Source organism: Desmodus rotundus, chromosome 9 (genome assembly GCF_022682495.2).
Source record: "Desmodus rotundus isolate HL8 chromosome 9, HLdesRot8A.1, whole genome shotgun sequence".
Classification (NCBI taxonomy): domain Eukaryota; kingdom Metazoa; phylum Chordata; class Mammalia; order Chiroptera; family Phyllostomidae; genus Desmodus; species Desmodus rotundus.
Window position 1 is genome coordinate 103,932,583 of NC_071395.1, and position 20,989 is coordinate 103,953,571.

General features: G+C 38.7%; 1 protein-coding gene across 7 annotated transcripts in view; it reads right to left on the reverse strand.

Moving 5' to 3' along the window:
• FBXL20 (F-box and leucine rich repeat protein 20) overlaps positions 1-20,989 on the reverse strand; it is an 82,178-nt gene that overhangs the window by 36,914 nt on the left and 24,275 nt on the right. For all 7 annotated transcript variants that reach the window (XM_045182350.1, XM_024573435.3, XM_024573437.3 and 4 more), the window contains one exon: positions 5,974-6,035. In XM_045182350.1, coding sequence (XP_045038285.1) covers positions 5,974-6,035 — 62 coding nt within the window. The remainder of the gene's footprint in view (positions 1-5,973; positions 6,036-20,989) is intronic.

A 20,989-nucleotide genomic window follows, 5' to 3' on the forward strand; every position in this document is an offset into this window, starting at 1 on the left:
ATAAATTATAAAATGCCAGACTGAATTTATTAATATTTATACCGATCAATTAATTATGTTTGGTGTAATGTCAAAGATATCAAAAAGGGTTCTTTTTTGGTTTGTCTTTAAATGCATTCATAAGTAGTATGTTTTATGGTGTCTAATCATTTCCTCTCTTCTCAGGATATCAGTTTCACTCTGTCTCCAATTTAGGAAGGAACTTGTTCCCATCAGTAAGTACAGAATCGATTTGGAACTCAACCTCATTTCCTCCCAGAAATCATATCATATGTGGTAGTTAGGTTCCCTGCCTAAGTTAGAAAGCAGCCAATTTAAACTATAATGTATACAAGGATCAGTTCCAATATAACACATATAAATTAGAACCAAATTCTCATTCACAAAAATGTTGCTACAGAAAAAATATCTCCAGCGTTCCAATTTGAGAAGCCAGGAACACATTATCCTTCTTCAATCTTCCTCTTTTTCCAACCTTTCAACTCATGCTTACTCTTTTCCGCACCCTAGAAAAAGAGCCAGAGACTCCTAACTCTTCCTCACAGGCACAATAGCAGTGTGCAAAGTTAAGCAGCAACGGTATTGCTAACACAGAGTTACATAACTCTTCAGTGCCAACAAGAACGACAACAAAACTCAGAGATACGAGAACAGACTGGTTGTTGCCAGTGGGGGGGGGGGGGTGAAATGGGCGAAGGTGGTCAAAAGACACAACTTCCGGGTATAAAATAAATACATCCTGGTGATGTGGTACACAGCATGGTGACTACAGCTAACAATACTCGATTGTATAACTGAAAGTGTTAAGAGAATAGATCTTAAAAGTTCTCATTACAAGAAAACAATTTTGTAACTATGTGTGGCGATGGATATTAACTAGATTTGTCGTGGTGATCATTATATAATATATACAGGTATTGAATCATTATGATGTACAACTGAAACTAATATAATATTGTACGTTGATTATGTCTCAAAAGAAAAGAGTAAGAGACAGGGACTAAAGCTAGAAAGGGCAGCAGTAAGCAATGCTGTAGTCTAAAAAATGACAGAACATGTTTTCTATGTTATCCTCATCTCTTGCCTGGAATTCTGTAATAACCTTCTTATTGCTTTCCACTCCTATCCCCTAATCTGGCCAAGACACAGTACCAAGACTTATCCTTTAAAAATATAAACCGAATCACATCACTCCCCTGCCAGATCATTAGGGGTCTTGTAGGACACAGTAAGGAATTTGAGTTTCATGGCAAAACCAGAAAAACATAAACCATAACATGGTGTAGCCAGTTACCAAAGAGTCAAATAATCTCCCTAAATCTTGGTGAGTCATAAGGTGAACTACAATAGTACAAAATAATGCTAAGTATTCAAAACTAATGGCATCATAAAAAAAACTGAAGTGCCCTGGCTGGATACCTCAGTTGTTTAGAGCATCATCCTAAAATGCTAAGGTTGCAGGTTGGACCCCCACTCAAAAACATGTAAGAACTGGGGGAACTTCCAGTCAGGATGGTGGCATAGGTAAACATAGCTCACCTCCCCACACCACGTCAAAATTACAACTAAAACATAGAACCATCACTCAGAATCATCAGAAATCAAGTTGAAAGGAGTCTTGACAACTACAGAATTAAAGAAACCACATCCATCCAGACTTGTAGGAGGGGCAGAGATATGGAATGGGCTGGTCCCATACCCATATGTGGTGGATAAAAATTCAGGAGGGATATCCTGGGAATGAGGAGTCCCAGCCCCACACCAGGCCCCCAGCTCAGGGTTCCAGTGCCGGGAAGGTAAGTCCCCGTAACTTCTGGCTGCAAAGACCAGTGGGAATTGAGTCAGTGGAAGAAACTTTCAGAGTCTCAAACAGCTCCTCTTAAAGAACCCAAACACAGACTTACTCAGACTCACCTCCTCTGAGCTTCAGCACTGGGGTAGCAGCATGAAAGGTACCAGTGGCATACAGGGGGGAACTGAAGTGTCTGACATCAAGGTGAGAACTGGGGAACAGCTTTTTCCCAGACAGAAAGGTAGACAAAGGCCAATGTCCCTTTTCTGAACCCTCTCCCCATAAACCCAGCAGGCTGGTGCCATATCTGAGACTCCATCAACCTGGCTAACACTGTTTGCCCTGCCCTGTAGATCCCCAGAGACGCCGTCTCACCCAACTTATGGGCCCACCCAAGCTGCTCTTCCATATGAGTGGCAGGTCTTGGCTCATGCTTCACAACTTCCTAAATCCAATCAAAAAAGCAACAGCCAGCCCCAGTGAGCCCTTAGCCCCTGTACCTCCTGTTAAGTGGCCCCAGGCCTGGCACTAGCAGCAGCCATTCTAAATTCACAGCGTGGCTTCACCTGGGAGTCTCCAAGCCCAGCACAATTAGCAGCCATCTCAGATAGCTTTACAACTCAGGCTGGGTGGTCCCGGGCAAAACATAGGTGGGGGATGACCTTGGCCTGTACCACCCAGGGAAAACCTAGGGCCAGTGCACCCAGTGGACAGCTACAGACCATGTCAGAGCACCACCATCCTGCCCCTGCACAGCTGATCCTCCACAGAGGGTGGAGGTTGGTGATCAGCGGTCACAACCAGTACTTGCAACTGGCCTGGGTAAAACAAGCCTGGTTAAACCTGGGTTTACCTGGGTAAAACCCTCCCATTGACCTGCCAACAGCAACCAAGGCTCAACTACAAGAGGAGGGTGTACTCAGCCCACACAAAGGGCACACCTCGAGTTTCCCACTTGGTGATAGGGGAGGCTGTACCACTAGATCCTACAGGGCATCTACTACATTAGGCCACACTACCAAGACAGGGAGTCATAGCAGCTCTACCTAATACATAGAAACAAACACAGGGAGGCTGCCAAAATGAGGAGACAAAGAAACATGACCCAAATGAAAGAACAGATCAAAAGTCCAGAAAAAGAGCTAAAGGAAATGGAGATAAGCAATCTATCAGATGCAGAGTTCAAAACACTGGTTATAAGGATGCTCAAGGAACTTAGTGAGGACCTCAGCAGCATAAAAAAGATCTAGTCAGAAATGAAAGATAACACTAATCAGAATAAAGAATAATTTACAGGGAAACAACAGTAGAGTGGATGAAGCTGAGATTCAAATCAATGATTTGGAACACAAGGAAGCAAAAAACAACCAATCAGAAGAAAACAGAATCCAAACTGCCTCCCCCCCCCCCACCAAAAACGAGGATAGTATAAAGCAGCTTCTTAGTCTCATTGCCTCTGAGCTCCAGCACCAGGATAAATTCAAGCGATCCAACATTCACATCAGAGGGGTGCCAGAAGGAGAAGAGAAAGAACAAGAAACTGGAAATCTATTGGGAAAAATAATGAATGAAAACTTCCCTAATTATCTGAAGGAAATAGACATGCAAGTCCAGGAAGCACAGAGAGTCCCAAACAAGATGGATGCAAAGAGGCCCACTCCAAGACACATCATAATTAAAATGCCAAAGGTTAAAGATAAAAAGACAATCTTAAGAGCAGCAAGAGAAAATCAGTTAGTTACCTACAGGGGAAATTCCCATAAGACTATCAAATGATTTCTCAAAAGAAATTTTGCAGGCTAGAAGCAATTGGCAAGAAATATTCCAAGTCATGAAAAGCAGGGACCTACAGCCAAGATTACTCTATCCAGCAAAGATATCATTTGGAATTAAGGGCAGATAAAAGATCTTCCCAGACATGAAAAAACTAAAGGAGTTCATTATCACCACATCATTATTATATGAAATATGAAAGGGACTTAGTTAAGAAAAAGAAGATCAACTATGAATAGTAAAATGGCAAAATACGTATCTATCAATAATTGAATCTAAAAAACAAACTAAGCAAATAACAACAGAGACAGAATACAGAGAGTGTTTTGATAGTTGCCAAATGGGAGGGGGATATGGGGGAGTAGGGGAGGTGATTAAGAGGTACAAAGAGGTAGTTCCAGAACAGCCACAGGAATGTAGACTACGGTATAGAAAATGGAGCAGCCAAAGAACCTATATGCATGATTCATCAACATGAACAATGGTGTGGGGATTGCCTGCTGGAGTGGGGGATGCTGGGTGGAGGGGGGCAAAAGGGGAAAAATTGGGGGGACAACTGTATTGGCATAATCAATAAAATATAATTAAAAAAGAAAAAATATAAGAATCAACCAATGAATGCATAAATAAGTGGGAAAAAATCCATGTTTCTTTCTCCTTTCCTCTCTGTAAAAACCAATCCATAAAAAATTATTTTAAAACCCTAAAGTATGTCTTAGTATACTCAGCATATAATAACTGTGAAGAACATAACCTACTTAAAAATATTTCTCTTTAAAATAGCTAAATTGTGCTGAAATTTGAGGGATACTCAAGATGTCACTCAATATATTCAGGATACATTCTCCAATGGCCCTGGCGAGCCAAGGGGTTAACTATTATTTAAACTACTCCACCAGCATGTACATATGCATTGCTTCCACGAAAAAAATCCATTCTAAATTTAATTCAGTTATTTTTTCTCTTGGTATCTCCAATGTGTTAGGTACTACATAAAGATTTACAGGGTACAGTCCCTGCTTATCAGGATCTTGAAATATAGTGGAGGACTTAGACATACAAATACTTAGGAGTGCCAGGAACATTTTTCTTTACCAGCACTAGAGCAGAGATCATTTTCCACCCTGAAGCAGAGATTAGGCTAGTTATGAGCTGGTCAGACTGCAGTAGCAGGTAAGAGCAATAAGCAGACGCCTCTGAACACAGGAACTTGTTGACTTCTTATAAATGCAAAAGAGAATATCCTTTCTCAGTCAAAATATTCCACGTAAGTAAACAAAGAACGTTGTGATTAAGTGCCCAAGTAATGAGCTCTAAAAATAAGTCCCCTGATGCCTATTTCTCGCTAGGTGATTCCTGAGTCAGATGTACGTAAATCGGGAGCTATGTGTTTTACATTATGGGTGATCCTAAATGTAGTTTCTACACATTAAAAGAAAGAATGGTGCCCTGGCTGGGTAGCTTAATTGGTCAGAGTGTCATCCCAATAGGCCAAGGTTGCGGGTTCAATCCACAGTCAGGGCACACATAAGAATCAACCAATGAATGCATAAGTGGAACAACAAATCAATGTTTCCTCTCCTCTCTAAAAATCAGTATTTTTTTTAAGTCTTGTGTTGGCTTTCTCTCTCTCTCAAATCCATAAATAAAAATTTTTAAAGAGAATGACAGATCCATGCATATTATAGGAAAAAAAGGGTTTCAAACAACTTGCCTTCTTATCTTTAAAATAAAGGGTTGTTGTGCCCTGGCTGGTGTAGCTCAGTGGATTGAGCACCAGCCTGCAAACCAAAAGGTCACCGGTTCAATTCCTAGTTGGGGCACATGCCTGGTATGTGGGCCTGGTCCCTGGTTGGGGCCATGCAATAGACAGCTGATCAATGTTTCTCTCACGCATCAACATTTTACTCACTTTCCTTCTCCCTCCCTTCCCCTCTCTCTGAAAGTAAATAAATACAATAAAGGGTCATTACTTTTCTATACAGCACCTCAGAATATGTAATATTTTGTTGCAAATATAAGTAGGGGGAAAGGATGGATTAGAATCAAGCCTTCAAAAAATCAATACTATAATAAAATAAAACATACTACCTCTTTCACATTCTATATAAGAATAGGGCAAAGGGAAAATGAGTAAACAAAATCATATACAGCTAGAAATTGGGTAGGAGAAAACTGTTTCTAAATTAAACACCCAAAATTTTGATTTATATCTAGAAAATTCAAAGTAAGATTGTTTAACAAAAGAATCAATAAATTTACAAATTCAGATAATCTAGATCATATATATATGTGTGTGTGTGTGTGTGTGTGTGTGTGTGTGTGAAAAAAGCAGTAAGTCTGTAGATTTTTAAGTAGACAAATGATATACACACACACTGAAACATAAAATTAGCATTCAGGCTTACCGTAACAGGAGTTCTTTGGGAAGTTTTTTATTGATTACAGCTTCATCACTATTTGAGAACATCTGCAAAAATAAAACATTTTGTTGTTACTTAACATTTTATTAAGTTCAACTAAAGAGTTTAGAGATAATCCTTTTAGGAGAGAGGTGGATAAGTACACAGTATATTACAAGTCAAAGTCATGTTTTCAGAGACTCTTTAGGCTGAAAAACATCTTTGAGACATTTAACCTGTTCTCTCTTTAGAGAAAATGAATAGCAGTCAAAAGGATGACTCTATGTGCCAGATACTGTTGTGTTTTTCATGTACTGATATATTGAATCTTCATATTATTCCTAGTCTTCATTTTACATATAAGGAAACTGAATTACAAAAGATTTACTTGCTTAAAACCACATCACTACTAAGTTTTAAAATGTCATTTTTAATACCCGGCCAGGGCTCCCTAAATACCAGTAAGAGAGAGAAACCATTAAGGAGCCCAGGCCAGGTAGCTCAGTTGGTTAGAGCATCTTCCCAAATAGGCCAAGGTTGCGGGTTTTATTCCTGGTTAGGACACATATAAGAATCAACCAAAGAATACATAAATATGTGGAACAACAAATCAATGTTTCTCTCTTTCAAATCAATAAATAAAATTTAAAATAAAATAAAAATGCCATTGAAGAGCATATGAGATCTTGCTCCCTGGCACGTCACAAGTTTGGCTTAAATAAGCTCTTAAAAGAATTCAAAAAACTAAAAATAAATAAAATACAAGTGCCATTAAAATAAGGTGATGTCCCAAATAAAACGCACATTTACTTGTTTGAGGAGGTGCCCCGAAACCTGGGATAGAGCACATTCTCTTATGAATTTTATATATCATGCAGCAAACCAATAATGCTTCACAACCACAGCCAGATGCATTCTTGATGCACACAAGTGCTCATTTAACAAATTAATCAAAACCATTCCTCCCACACAGGAGATCATGACTATAAGCTTGTCTAGTAAACTACATAAAAAACCAAATAGCTATACCCAATAAAAAGTATAGTAAAAACAGCAAATACACATCATTAAATAATATACAGACGCCTGAACTTCATGCAATGAACATTTACTGAACACCCAGTCAATATCAGATGCTTTTCTAGGTAATGAGTTAAAAAGAAAAGACGACGTTATCCCTGTACTTAAGGAGCTCTTGCTCTACAAAGAACACAGAAACAGGCAAATATCTTATTAATTATTAGTGAAAAATGACAAGTAGTATGTGAGAGCAAAGGATGAAACAATTCTAACCACAGGTAATATCTAAACTGGATGTGAGGAAGGCCAGACAATAACTAGAAAAAGACAAGTAAGTAAGATGTATAAAGGCATGGAGTCATACATAAGACCCTGGCATTTCATGATTCAAAGCAGAAGTATGGCCCTGGCTGGTGTGGCTCAGTGGATTGAACGCCAGCCTGAGAACCAAAGAGTCACCAGTTTGATTCCCAGTAAGGGGCTAGGTTGTGGACTGGTTCCCCAGCTAGGGACACACCAGAGGCAACCACACATGGATGTTTCTCTCCCTCTCTTTCTCCCTCCCTTCTCTAAAAATAAGTAAATAAAGTTTTGGAAAAAAAAAAAAACCCCAAAACAACAAAGTAGAAGTATTCCCCCCCACAAAAAAAGTAGTACTGTAGTTTGCCATGTATAATGCACACTTTTTTTGTCCAAATTTTTGAGGGAAAAATAAGGATGGGTGTTGTATCTGGGTAGTACCTGAAATATGTTGTATTTATTCTTGTGTTTTGTTTTTAAAGTTTCTTGTACCATAATATATTACAAAATAAATGCTAAAATTTTCCCTGGCTGGTGTGGCTCAGTGGATTGAGTGCCGGCCTGCAAACCAAAGGGTATCTGGCTTGATTCCCAATCAGGGCACAGCCTGGGTTGTGGGCCAGGTCCCAGAAGGGGGTGCACAAGAGGCAACCACGCATTGATGTTTCTCTCCCTCTCTCCTTTACTTCCTCTCCCTCCAAAAGTAAATAAATAAAACCTTTTAAAAAATAAGTGCTGAAATTCCTTCAAAATACAAAAAATAAGTATCTAAATGTAAATAAATAACTGAATTACAAAATTAAAACGCAAGATTTTTTCCCTGAAAATTTGGGCCAAAAACGTGGGTGTGCATTATACATGGCAAAATACAGTAACTGAAGGGACGCTGAAGGGGTAGGGAAGTAGTGGACAGAATGTATTTTCCCCTCAATTGCAGACATCTAAAGAGCAATCCCAATAAATGTTCTCTATTAACTATAATAATCTACCTTCCAGCTAAACAGAAAGCCCTGTGAGGGCAGGGACCGTGCCTTTCATGTTTGCCATCCTATTTCCAGGATTGAGCCTGGAGACTGGTACATGATAGGAACTCAATAAATCTAACAAATGATGAATGAACTGTTAAGTGGATGGTGAGGTTAGGTCATGAAGGAAACATGCACATCAGGTTAGAAATTTGAAACAATCCTGTAGAGAAGAGAAACCTAAAGAAATTAAATTCTGGACTAAGAGCAAGGAGATAAGATAAGAATATACTGAAATTATAGCTCAAGTAAAATATAATTCAGGTCTCTGTAAGATTACAGGGGTAGTAGAAATGAAAGAAAAATACTGCAGAAAAGGATTTTTATTTTGTCAGATATACATATGGCTACACCTGTTTTTCTGCGGATGTTACTTGCTTGGGGAAGTATTTTCCATCCTTTGACCCTCTTTGTCTTTGCAGCTTTAATGTGTCTCCTGAAGGCAGCATATAATTGGGTTTTGTTTCCCAATCCAACCTGCTACTCTGTGTGCCTTTTTATTGATGAATTCAGTCCATTTACACTTAGGGTAATTATTGATGTAGGAGGATTTACTACAGCCATTTTATCTTTTGTTTTCTGGTAGCTATGTTCCTCCACTGGTTCTTTTCTTCTGTGTTTCTGACTGTTGTCTCTGTTTGGTGGTATTCCATACCTCTTCCCTCTGTTTCCTCTCTTTTTAAGTTATGTGACTCAGCTTTGGGTGTTCTGTGTGTGGTTATCATTAGATGTATGAAAAAGGAAGTTTCATATATACGGTAGTCCTTTTCCTTTTGAGTGCATCTGATCTCCATCCTCCTTTACGAATTCAGATCTTTACCCCGTCCCCTTTTGTTTTTCTTGTCACCAATTAACCCTGTTTATTCTCTAAGTTTGTTGGTGATCTTACTGGTGGTGGTGTGACCTTTCTGTGTCTTTGTTTCAGGTAGAATAACTCCCTTGAATATTTTCTGCAGTGGAAGTCTTTTGGTGATAAAACCCCTCAGCTTCTGTATGTCTGCAAGAGTCTTTATTTCTCCTTCACACCTAAAGGATAAATTTGCTGGATATATTATTTTTGGCTGGCAATTTCTTTCTCAGTAGTTTGAATATTTCATTCCACTCTATTCTAGCTTGTAGAGTTTCTGCTGACAAGTCCAGTGATAACCTAATGGGATTTTATTTTATGTCTTTATTCTCACCCAAGGACATTTTTTCAATGTTTTAGAGACAGAGGAAGGGACAGAGGAAGAGAGAGAAACATCAATGCAAGAGAGACAAGCAGTGATTGGCTGCCTCCCATATGTGCCCAGACCAGGGATCATTCACTTCCAGACCAGGGACCAAACCTGCAACCCTTCCATTACAGGATGATGCTCCAACAGGACAGTGGAGCGACACCAGCCAGGGAGTGGGCTTTCCTTTATAGGTTACTTCCTTCTTTTTCCTGAATAAGGACTTGGTAACAGAAGTTGGTTCAACTACCAAGTTTCAGTGCAGCAAACAGACTATCTTATAATAAAGTAATGCTACTGCCTAACAATCTGATGAGAGAATAATCTGCTTCCCAACAATACCTACCCTTTGGTGGACGCTATTAAAAGAATCACATCCCTCTTCTACAACTCTAGATATGAAAAGAAACAAAACTCACACATGGCTGTTGATCTTCTCCCTTGCTTCAGTCTATACAGACTGAATGCTGTTGTCTGTGGGAATATGAAGGTATGAGAATGGAGAGAAGAATACACCGTATCCTGGGGCGGGGGATGGGGGAGACCTGAGAAACACCAGGTGTATATGACATCTGTCCAGGTTTATATTTCCCTTATCATCCTTCTGCATATACGTACCCCACTCCAAGTTTATTAGAAAGGATAAGATAGGCAGTTCACAAATTGTGGTCACCTGACCAGCAGCATCAGTTTCAAGGGGGACCTTGTTAGACATGCAGATTCTTCGGGCTGTACCCCAGACCTACAGAATCAGCAACTGGGGTTGGGAAGGAGGTGAAGGGAAAGAGGAACAATCCGTATTTTAACAAGCCCTCCAGGTGATATTGCCTCCTAAAAGTTTCAGAACCAATGAACTAGATAAAGTAAATTGAGGACCTCAGAACCCAAGGAATTACAGTTCTCACAGATTATCAGAATATTTTATTATTTGAAGTGTCATAGCAATGGAGGTTAGAAAGCAATCCTAAAAAAAGAAAGAAAAAAAAACAATTCTGGAGAATTTCAGATGTTTTCTAGGACACCCAAATGCTCTCTGCTCCAGCTGATGGTACTGTTTGTAAAATGTTTCACAGAAGCAATCAAATGTATATTTTAGAGATTTTACTATTTCAGCTGAATCCAAACTCTCGGTTTCTCATGCAAAATACAAAGGGTGGCAAAACTCATTAGATTAAGGCAGTAATGAATTCACAACAAATTTGTGAAGGATTTAAGCTATAATTGTCATAGAGGAAGTGACTGTTCAAATGTGACATTCTTAGGGAATCTGGTTTTATGTTAACGCGAGGATGTATCATTGTGTATTTTTATAATCTATCCGCCAGAAATGAAAAGGATGTTGTCAGAGAAGAACAGGAGAGCAATTAGACTGTTCTCTCCTTATTATTTGTTTCAAGGTAGGACATTATCCCCTAAAAAACCAGAGACATAGCTATAGCCCTGTCTTTTAGGGATAGAACATTCTTAAATTAAAAAAAGAAAAAAAAATCCACTTAAATAAGTGATTTGGTTTGTCATACATTAGCATTTATTGTTGCTCTGCATAATACTATAATTGTTTTTCTATAATTACATAGCTGAAAACACAACTTTTAAACCACTTATTACAAGTTTTAATCACATCATCTAATAAAATTCCTGAATAGTATTTTTTGCTATTAATTTAGCCTTCTTATCTGTTTTTAAATCTTACTTTGGCACATTTTGGGGATTTGTTTACTAACATAATAAATTTAAATGCTTAGCAAACAAACAAGATCCAGAAGCTTTAAATCCAGGATCTGGGTGGAAAATGACAGGTTGAACAGAGAAAAGAAATAAATACTTGCTCAACAGTGACCCCTGCTGATAATTTAATAGTATAGTTATCAACTCCAAAAAAACCCCAAAACATTTAAAAGATGTGATCCGTATTATTCAAGCTTTATAGAAAAAATACAAAATTTAATGAGTATTTTGGCAGAGAATACTAGCTATCCCCCAATATCCACTCTCCTCCTCTAGAGTAACAGTAGTTCCAATATTTAGCTAGCACAGGGCTGTGTGGAAAGAAGACTTATTTATCTTACAGCTAGATTAAGGCCAGGTTACTAAATTCTGGCCAAAGGAATGTAAGAAAAAGTGATGGCTGCAATTTCAGGCAGATCCTTAAAGAAAGATGGTGTGCCTCTTCTTTACTTTTACTGCTTGTGGGGTTAGGCCCTGGCTGGTGTGGCTCAGTGGATTGAGCACTGGCCTGCGAACCAAAGAGTCGCTGGTTCGATTACTAGTCAGGGCACATGCCTGGGTTGCAGGACAGGTCCCCAGTAGGGGGGCGCACAAGAGGCAACCACACATTGTTGTTTCTCTCCCTCTCTTTCCCTCTAAGAAATAAAATTTCTTTTAAGAAAAGAAAGAAATGTGAGGTTAGGATAACTGAACTCCACCTTATATCATGAAATTGAAGGGGCAGTTTTAAAGATAAGCAGAAAACTGGAAAAAGCCTGCAGATGACTGCAGAAACAGCATGGCTCCAGGCTTTGTATGTAAAAATAAATGATCATATTTAAGCCACTTTTAACCTGAAACTCTGATACATGCAGCTTAATTTATAAACATATTTTTAGATTTAAAAAAAGGTGGCCCTGGCTGTTGTGGCTCAGTGGATTGAGCACTGGCCTGAGAACCAAAGGGCTGCAGGTTCGATTCCCAGTCAGGACACATGCCTGGGTTGATGGCCAGGTCCCCAACATTGGGTATGTGACAGCAACTGCACATTAATGTTTCTCTCCTCCTCTTTCTTCCTCCCATCCCCTCTCTCTAAAAATAAATAAAAATCTTTTTTAAAAAAAGATGAGTTTTTTTTTCAGATTTTATTTCTTTATTTTTAGAGAGAGGGGAAGGGAGGGAGAAAGAGAGAAACATTGACATGCAAGAGATATGTCGACTGGTTGCCTTTTGCATGCCTCCAACTGGGGACCCAGCCTGCAACCCAGGATATACCCTGACAGGGAACTGAACCAGTGGCCTTTTGGATCGCAGGCTGGCACTCAATCCCTTGAGCCACACCAGCCGGGGCCAAAAAAAGGTGTATTTTATCTTGCAGGATAAAAAGAGTTCTGGAGATTGGTTGCCCAACATTGTGGGTGTACTGTACATTTAAAAATGACAAAGACAGCAAAGTTTATGTTACATGTATTTTTTCACAAGTAAAAATTTTTTTTCACATTTTAACAATTCTAAATTTAGGAAACATCTTAAAATTAAAATCAAAGTTCTGTGGTTTATAAAATAATGGTACATTTTATAATTCACAGCAACTTTTAATTATACATGTACATAGTAAATTATAACCAATGGAAGAAACACAATAGAGGAAGTGACTGTTCAAATGTGACATTCTTAGGGAATCTGGTTTTATGTTAACGCGAGAATGCATCATTGCGTATTTTTATAATCTATCCGCCAGAAATGAAAAGGATGTTGTCAGAGAAGAACATGAGAGAAATAAAATACAATTTAAGGAGCATTTGCTTCTCCTGAAACCGGCTCTGTGCTTTTCTCCTGTTATTTTCTCTAAAGTACCTGTGCAATCAAACTTGCCTAATCTGTCAACAGAAACAGATTAATGTCCATTGGACATGGCTATCTACGCCATTAAGCCTTTGTCAATCTCCTGAGGTGTGCTCGTTCCTTCTCCTATGAAACACCGACGCATCCCAAAGCTCAGAACACCAGTTCAGTGCCTCTGATATCAGACTGTAAGCTCCAAGAGGAAAGGGGCCCTGTCTGTTCAGTTCACCACAATATAGTCAGCAAGCAACACAGCACCTAGAAATGACTGAACCAACGAATGCCATTTATACCATAAGGATGTGGAAATACTCTTTGGACTGTAAATTCCCAACAGGTTTCCATGTTTTTTCCCCTTTGTATCTCTACAGTAGAGCGTAAAAATAAACAAATAAACTGTTACCCTAAATTCAGTAAATAAGATGCAAATTACATTAGCACAGTAACAAGCTGAATATCATTACAACAAATACTTAAAATATATATGAAGAAACAAAAGTTTGGAGACTCAGCTTATAGCCCATTAATTTCAAGGAATATGAGCTACATTAAATTTGTTTTGTATTTTATGTATATGTATTTATTTTTATGGTTTATTTTATTACAGTTGTCCCAATTTTTTCCCCTTGTTCTCCCCTCCACCTAGCCCACCCCTCTAGGCCACAGTCAATCCCCTCTCCGTTGTTAATGCCTATGGGTCACTCAAACATGTTCTTTGAGTAGTCCCTTCCCCTTTCTTTCACCATTACCCTCCCTCCCTCCTCCCCTCCTACAGCGATCAGTCTGTTCCATGTTTCCATGTCTCTGGTTCTATTTTTCTCATTATTTTATTCTGTTCATTAGGTTCCAGTTATAAGTGAGGTCATATGGTATTTGTCTTTTGCCAACTGGCATATTTCACTTAGCATAAGAGTCTCCCGTTCCATCCATTCTGCCACAAAACGTAAGACTTCCTTCTTTCTTTCTGCTGCGTAGTATTCCATGTGTTAAACTAGGTTTTTTTAAAGTTGTAATAACTGCTAAGTTCACCAACATGGAATTTCACCTGCATATAGCATTTTTAAACAGCTTCATTATGGTATAACTCATATACAATAAACTTAAGTGGCTTTAAGTGTACACTTCAGTAATCTGCTGTGCAACCACCACAATTCAGTTTTAATGAATTTCCACCACCCCAAATATATCCCTTAGACCCACCTGCAATTAATCCCTGCGCTGATCTCCAACCTCAAGGAACCAGTAATACACTTTCTAGCTCTGTAGATTTCCCTTTTCTAGACATTTTTAAAAAATGGAAATGTAAAATATACGTTACCTTTTGCAATTGGCTTCCTTTATACTGCATGTTTTTGAAGCTCATCCATGTTGTGGCATGCAATACTAATTAATTCCTTTTTATTGTTGAATAGTAGTCCAGTGTACAAAATGTCACATTTTGTTTAATCATTCCTAGCTGACAGGCATTTGGATTACTAGTCTTCAACCACCCCGAATTGATACATGGCTTTTACTGCATCTTTCAAATATCACAAGTAATTTAGAAGAATCATCTGGCCCCCTCCTGTTTCTATACCTGGACAACTCAAATCTTATCCATCAGTTTGTTAAACTGTTCCTTTTTCGGAAACATAGATACCATCTAAAAAACTTTCTGATATCCATGTTTTTAACCGCTGTGGCTTGCTGAATCAAAGCAGCTGAATTTGATACAAGTTCAATGCTGTTTTCCTTCAAGAATTAACTCATCTTTCTGGGCCTGAGATACTGAACATGCATCACCCTGACCTCATCAGAACCCCGTGGACTTTTTTCTGCCCAAGAAACTTCTGATTTCAACAAGGTAACTATTGTCCTGAATAAAGATATTGATGGGGAAGTGAACATACTTACATACTTACATACATACATACATACACACACCTCATCTTGTAATGGAAGCCCAGCTAATACCCTTGACCTATTCTGTATGTGACTGCAGGTAGTGCGAATGGCAGCCAGTTCCGTTTTATTTCCCCACCATTTGTCAAACCCGAGCCTCATCTTTTTTTTCCCAAGAAGACTGAGTTCTACAGTGATGTGACTGAAGTCCCTCTGCAGGGTGCCTCTGAGGCCTTTCACAGTAACTGTGTGAACTATGTCCCTTCAGAGGGGTGTCGACACCTTCTGGAATGTCAACAGTCTGATTGCTGAGAATGGTCTTCATCCTCACAGTCTATGTGGCAAAAGTAGATTACTACCACCTTTTTACTATTATGAACAATGCTGCTATGATCACTATCTTTTTTCCAATTAGTTTACTGTCAATATTATTTTGTATTGGTTTCAGGTACACAGCACAGAAGTTATTAGACAATTATACACTTTACAAGGTATCTCCCCGATATTTCCAGTAGCCGACTGGCAGCATACATAGTTATCCCAATATTTTTGACTATACTCCCGATGTTGCACTTACATCCCTGTGACTGTTCTGTAACTACCAATTTGTACTTCCTAAGCCCTTCACCTCTTTCACCAGTCCCCTCCCTGTGGCAACCACTTTCTGTATCTGTGAGTCTGTGTCGATTTTGTTTTGTTCTTTAGGTTACACATGCAAGTAAAATCACATGGTATTCATCTTTCTCTGACTTACTTATTTCAGTGAACATAATACCCTCTAGGTCCAACCATGCTGTCGCAAACCGTTAAGATTTTGTTTACAAGTCTTTTGGTTGAAATGTTTTCATGTCTCATGAACAGAATCTAAGGGGCAAAATTACTGAGTTGTATTGGGTGGTATGTTTATTTTAAACTCAATTGCTTTCCAAAGTGGTTGTACCATTTTACATTCCCATCAGCAATATGAGGGGTCTAGTTTGTCCGTATTTTTACCATCACTTGTTTATTGCCTATCTTTATCATTGTAGCCAGTCTGATGGTATCTCACTGCAGTTTCAATTTACATTTTCCTAATTACTGAGGCTGCTGATCACCTTTTTGTGTGCTTATTAGCCATTCAAACGACTTCTTTGGTGAACTGTGTATTCAAATCATTTGCCCATTTATTTGGTTTGTCTTCTTACTATTGAGATTTAAGGGCTCTATATGTGCAGGCCCTTTATCTACTTGTCTGATTTGCAAGTATTTTCTCCTAGGTTGTATCTTCTTCTTCTTTTTTAAAGATTTTATTTATTTATTTTTAGAGAGGGAGAGAAACCCCAATGTGTAGTTGCCTCTTGAGTGCTCCCCTATGGGGGACCTGGCCCGCAACCCTGGCATGTGCCCTGACTGGGAATCGAACTGGCGACCTTTTGCTTTGTTTGGGGGGACATCCAACCCACTGAGCCATGCTGGTCAAGTCATGTTGCCTAAATTTTTCAGTAATAGCTCTGCTGGATATGGAATTCATTTTAAAATTTTAATTTTTTGAATTACTTTTGAAGGAAAATTCACATAAAATACACCATTTGAAGTGTACAATTCAGTTGCATTTAGAGTGTTTGCAATACTGTACAACTACCACCTCTCTCTAGTTTCAAAATTTTTCATTCCCCCAGCACACCCCAAACTCAGAAGTAATCAGCTCTGAGACCTACCACCCCACGTCCTGTCATCCCCAGGACCTAGCCAGCCTCTATAATCTCCGTTTACCACCATGGGTATTTCTCTATTTTAGATATTTCACATAAATGGGATCATTCAGTAAGCCTTTACGTCTGGCCTCCTTCACTTTTTATAACATTATGGAAGTTCATCCATACAGTACGATGTCTCGGTAGTTCATTCTGTTTTATGGCTGAGTAATATTCCATTGTATGGATAAACCAAATGTTGTTTATCCACTGTCTGTCAAAGGACTCCTGGACTGTTTCTACCTTTTGGCCACTGTGAATATTCCTATTACTTGAGCATTATTTATGTACAAGTATTTTTATGAGTATTTGCTTTTAAATTCTTTTGGTGTCTATGTAGAAGCAGAATCTCTGGGTCATATGGTATTTCTATGTCTAACTTTTTGAGGAACTGCCAGATTTTCCCCAGTGCCTGCACCATTTTACGTTACCACCAGCAATGTACATGGTTACAAATTTCTCCACCTAATACTGACAACACTTATTTCTTCCCTGCCCCCCACTTTAAATTATATACATCCTGGTGGGTGTGAAGAGCTATTTCATTGTGGTTTTGATTTTCATTTCCCTAATGACTAATGATGTTGAGCAAATTTTCATGTTTTTGGACATTTGCATATCTTCTTTGAGGAAGTGTCTATTCGAGTCCTTTGCCCTTTTAAAAACCAGATTGTTTTGTTGTAGCTGACTTGTAGGAGTTCCTTATGTACTCTGAATACTAGACCCTTAGGAGACACATGATTTGCACATCATTTCTCCCATTCTTTAGGTTGTCTTTTCATTCTTTGAGGGTGTCCTTTCATGTTCTTTCCCTACTTTGAATGTCATCTACCTGCTTTCCTGTTTCCGTTGTTACTGATGAAAATTCAGCTGTTAATTACATTGTTGTTCCCTTACATATCATTAATTATTTTTGTCTTGCTTTCCAGATTTTTTTCTTTGCATTGGATTTAAACAGTTCAACAAAAATGTGTCCAGGTGTAGATCTCTTTGTGTTAATCTTGCTTGGAGATAACTGAGATTTTTGGATGTACAGATAAATGTTTTCTGTCAAATTTGGGGAAATTTTATCTGTTATGTCTTCAAATATTTTTTCTGACTCTCCGATTCCTTCTGAAGCTCTTACTACATTTATGTTGGTATATTTTTGTCCACAGATCTCTGAGGTTCCATTTATTTTGTTTCATTCTTTTCTTCAAACTGGATAATTTCTACATCCAAGCTCACTGATTCTCTTTCTATGAGATCTCCAAATTGCTACTGAGTATCTCTAGTGATTTCTTTCAGGTATTCTATTTTTAACTCCACAATTTCCATTTAGTTTTTTATTATAATTTCTCTCTCTTTATTGACATTTTCAGTTTGATGAGTCACTCTCATGCTTCCCTTTAATGATTTAAACCCAATTTCCTTTAGTCTTTGAACGTGTTTATATTGGTTGCTTTGAAAGTGGTAACTGACTTCTTTTAGCTATATATGATAAAGTACAGTAAGAAATACGCTAAAGAGAGAACTGTACAGTTTACAAAAAAACTGGATGAAATACAGAGGGCCTAGAACTTGCTAGAGTGGAAAATAAAACTATTCCTCATCTTCTGTCTCTCAAGCCAGTAAGATTCTCAAAATTAGAACTACCCTCATGGTAAGTATCAGTTCAAGGGGGTGGCTGTAAGTTCCTTTTAAGACCTCAAAAAATTTTAGATCCATACCCTGTTAACTCTCTCAGCTACAAAAAAAGGCCTCTAAGAAAATTCAAGGAATTATTCCTGAGTAGCCTGACACAACCAAAGTAGAGAGAAGTCTGGCTTTAAATGTGTTGTAACGATGCAGCTTTTTGGGACATGGAATAACACAAATCAGATTCACAGAAAATCCTACAATTTTAAAGAAAGTTGTACCAGCTGTATTAAAAAGAAAGGGACAGAGACCACTCAAAATCAAATGAGGATTCAGGCCTCTCAACTTTCTATAGGAAGTAAAGTCCACTTACAAAGCTACTGAGCTTCAAAAGACATTTCTAATGTAAAAGGAGAGACCTCTGAGAAAGCAGCGTTAAGAGCCTAGAATGTGATAACAAGAGCCACAGAGAACAAAGGGTATGAGAACCTTTCCCAGGAAGCAGTACTGGGCCCCTATCAAGGTTCCTTTCCTGCTCCTGGAGTAGGTGACCCTGACAACACGTGCCCAGGTAGATTTCAGAATTGATACGGACCAACAACTGCTATGTGCCTCCTGTTACTCCTCCCTGCTAGGGTGAATGTCTATTGCCATTATTCCAGCTCTGTGACAACAGTGTATGTTATGTACATGGAGCAGATAACTTCTTTTTAGTTCATAGGTCTCTGGATCAAGAGGAACTGCGCGAGAACCCTCATCCATTTTTGAATGTTCTGTAGATAACAAGTTACAGGTCTTTACGTCTACTTATTTTTGAATTAAGACTTCGGAGGTTTTGGGAAGGGGTATTTTGCATGTGATAAGAATATAACTCATTGGAGCCAGAGGGGAGACCGTAGTAGAACCTTATAATAAAGGTCCCAAATTAATCTTACCTCCTTGTGGCAATGGCCTTTTGCAATCAAATTTTGCTGCATCTCCCTTCCAAAGGTAGAGTCTGTTTTCCCATTCTTTGTATCTGAGTTAATGTGGTGACTTGTTCTGATCAAAAGATTGTGGGGAAACTAACACTGTATGATTTTCAAGGCTAAGCCTTAAGAGACACTGAAGCTTCACCCTCTAGAAACATTCCTGCCACCATGTAAGAAAGCCCAGGATAAACTTCTGAACGATGAGACCACGTGGAAAAGACTTACCAGCTGACAGCGAGACATCGAGGTCTCAGGCTGTGAGGCCATCTTAGATAGCCAAGCCCCAGTCAAGCTACCAGATGAGTGACCTTTTCCAGGGACCAGCAGAACTGCCAGACTAAATAACTGTTTTAAGCCACTAAGTTTTAGAGTGGTTGTTAACAGCGAAAGCTACAAAAACAGGTTCTATGTTTAAAAAGTTTATGACTCATGATCTAAATTTCACAGATTTGAATAAAACCAAAGACATACAAAGATAGCCCAACATTAAGTCAACTCTTTTGGTGGGAGACAATTTTTAGTAAGAGAGTGAGGATAAATTTTTTTTATAAAGAAATCCAGCCAGGACCGATGTGGCTCAGTTGGTTGGGCGTCATCTGTGGAAGTGAAAGGTCACCGGTTCAGTCCCCTGTAGGGCGGTGCAGGAGAGGCAACTGATAAGTGTTTCTCTCTCACATGGATGTTTCTCTCCCTCCCTCCCCCCCTCCAAAAAAAATCTTTTTTAAAAAGACAAAAAAATTATTAAAAATGAAAATCCAAAGTTGAAGTTTTTTAAAGCTATTTTTTTCCTATAAGTAATTTTTCCTGATTATGCCATTCCCTAGCTAAGCCAACACCAGATGTTTTTCTGATTGGTTGGATTTCTTGCCAGAATCTAAAAGGAAAAACATTTTTGTATGGCTAAATAAACATAAAATAAAAAAGTCTGCAATTCCTCCACCTAACATCTTGCCCCTAACAGAAATATAACTGCTTTTTAGAAGAAAACTACTGCCAGCGCATTACCATCTTATGACTAAATTTATCCTAAGAAAGAAATCCCTAGATAAAACACCAAGGAAGGGATACATTTAGAAAACAGACACATTACTTAACAGGTCTAACTTTCTGCTTTGGACACCTCTAACATCTGACTCAATATTCCAAGCTTTCTTTTATCCCAACTTCTGTTTACTTAACCAAAATCTATATCCACTACCAATTCATTACTCTCAATCTAAAATAAATATACCCTTTTATTCTGTTCTCTGTTGAGTATCTCTTTCATCTACTAAGTTTTAACTGTACCCAGCAACATTCTAGGGCCTTAAGGACTCCATGAACTTGAGGAATTACTGGACACAACAGGAATTCATTTTGGGTGCCGCTCATTCCTGGAATCTGTGAATGAAACAGGGGCTATATAATAAACCTGACAAGTTCAGTGACTGAAGTAAACCCACAGAGTGATCTGATCATAAATACCTCCCTGGGCAGGTCCCAGTGGGCAGTCATACCCTAGGCCTATAACTTCTTTAGTAAAGCTCTGTCTTTGTCTTAAGCAAGCTCTGTCCATTGTTCTTGTGCATCTAGGTTACATCTCTGAAATGCCAGAGAAATCTTTGTTTTCAGACCCCCCTCGGAGGCATGACCACCCTCAAGGGAACACATGATCTTGCTGCCTGCATACCATTCCAATTCACAGTAATTGTTACCAATCTTGTACCCAC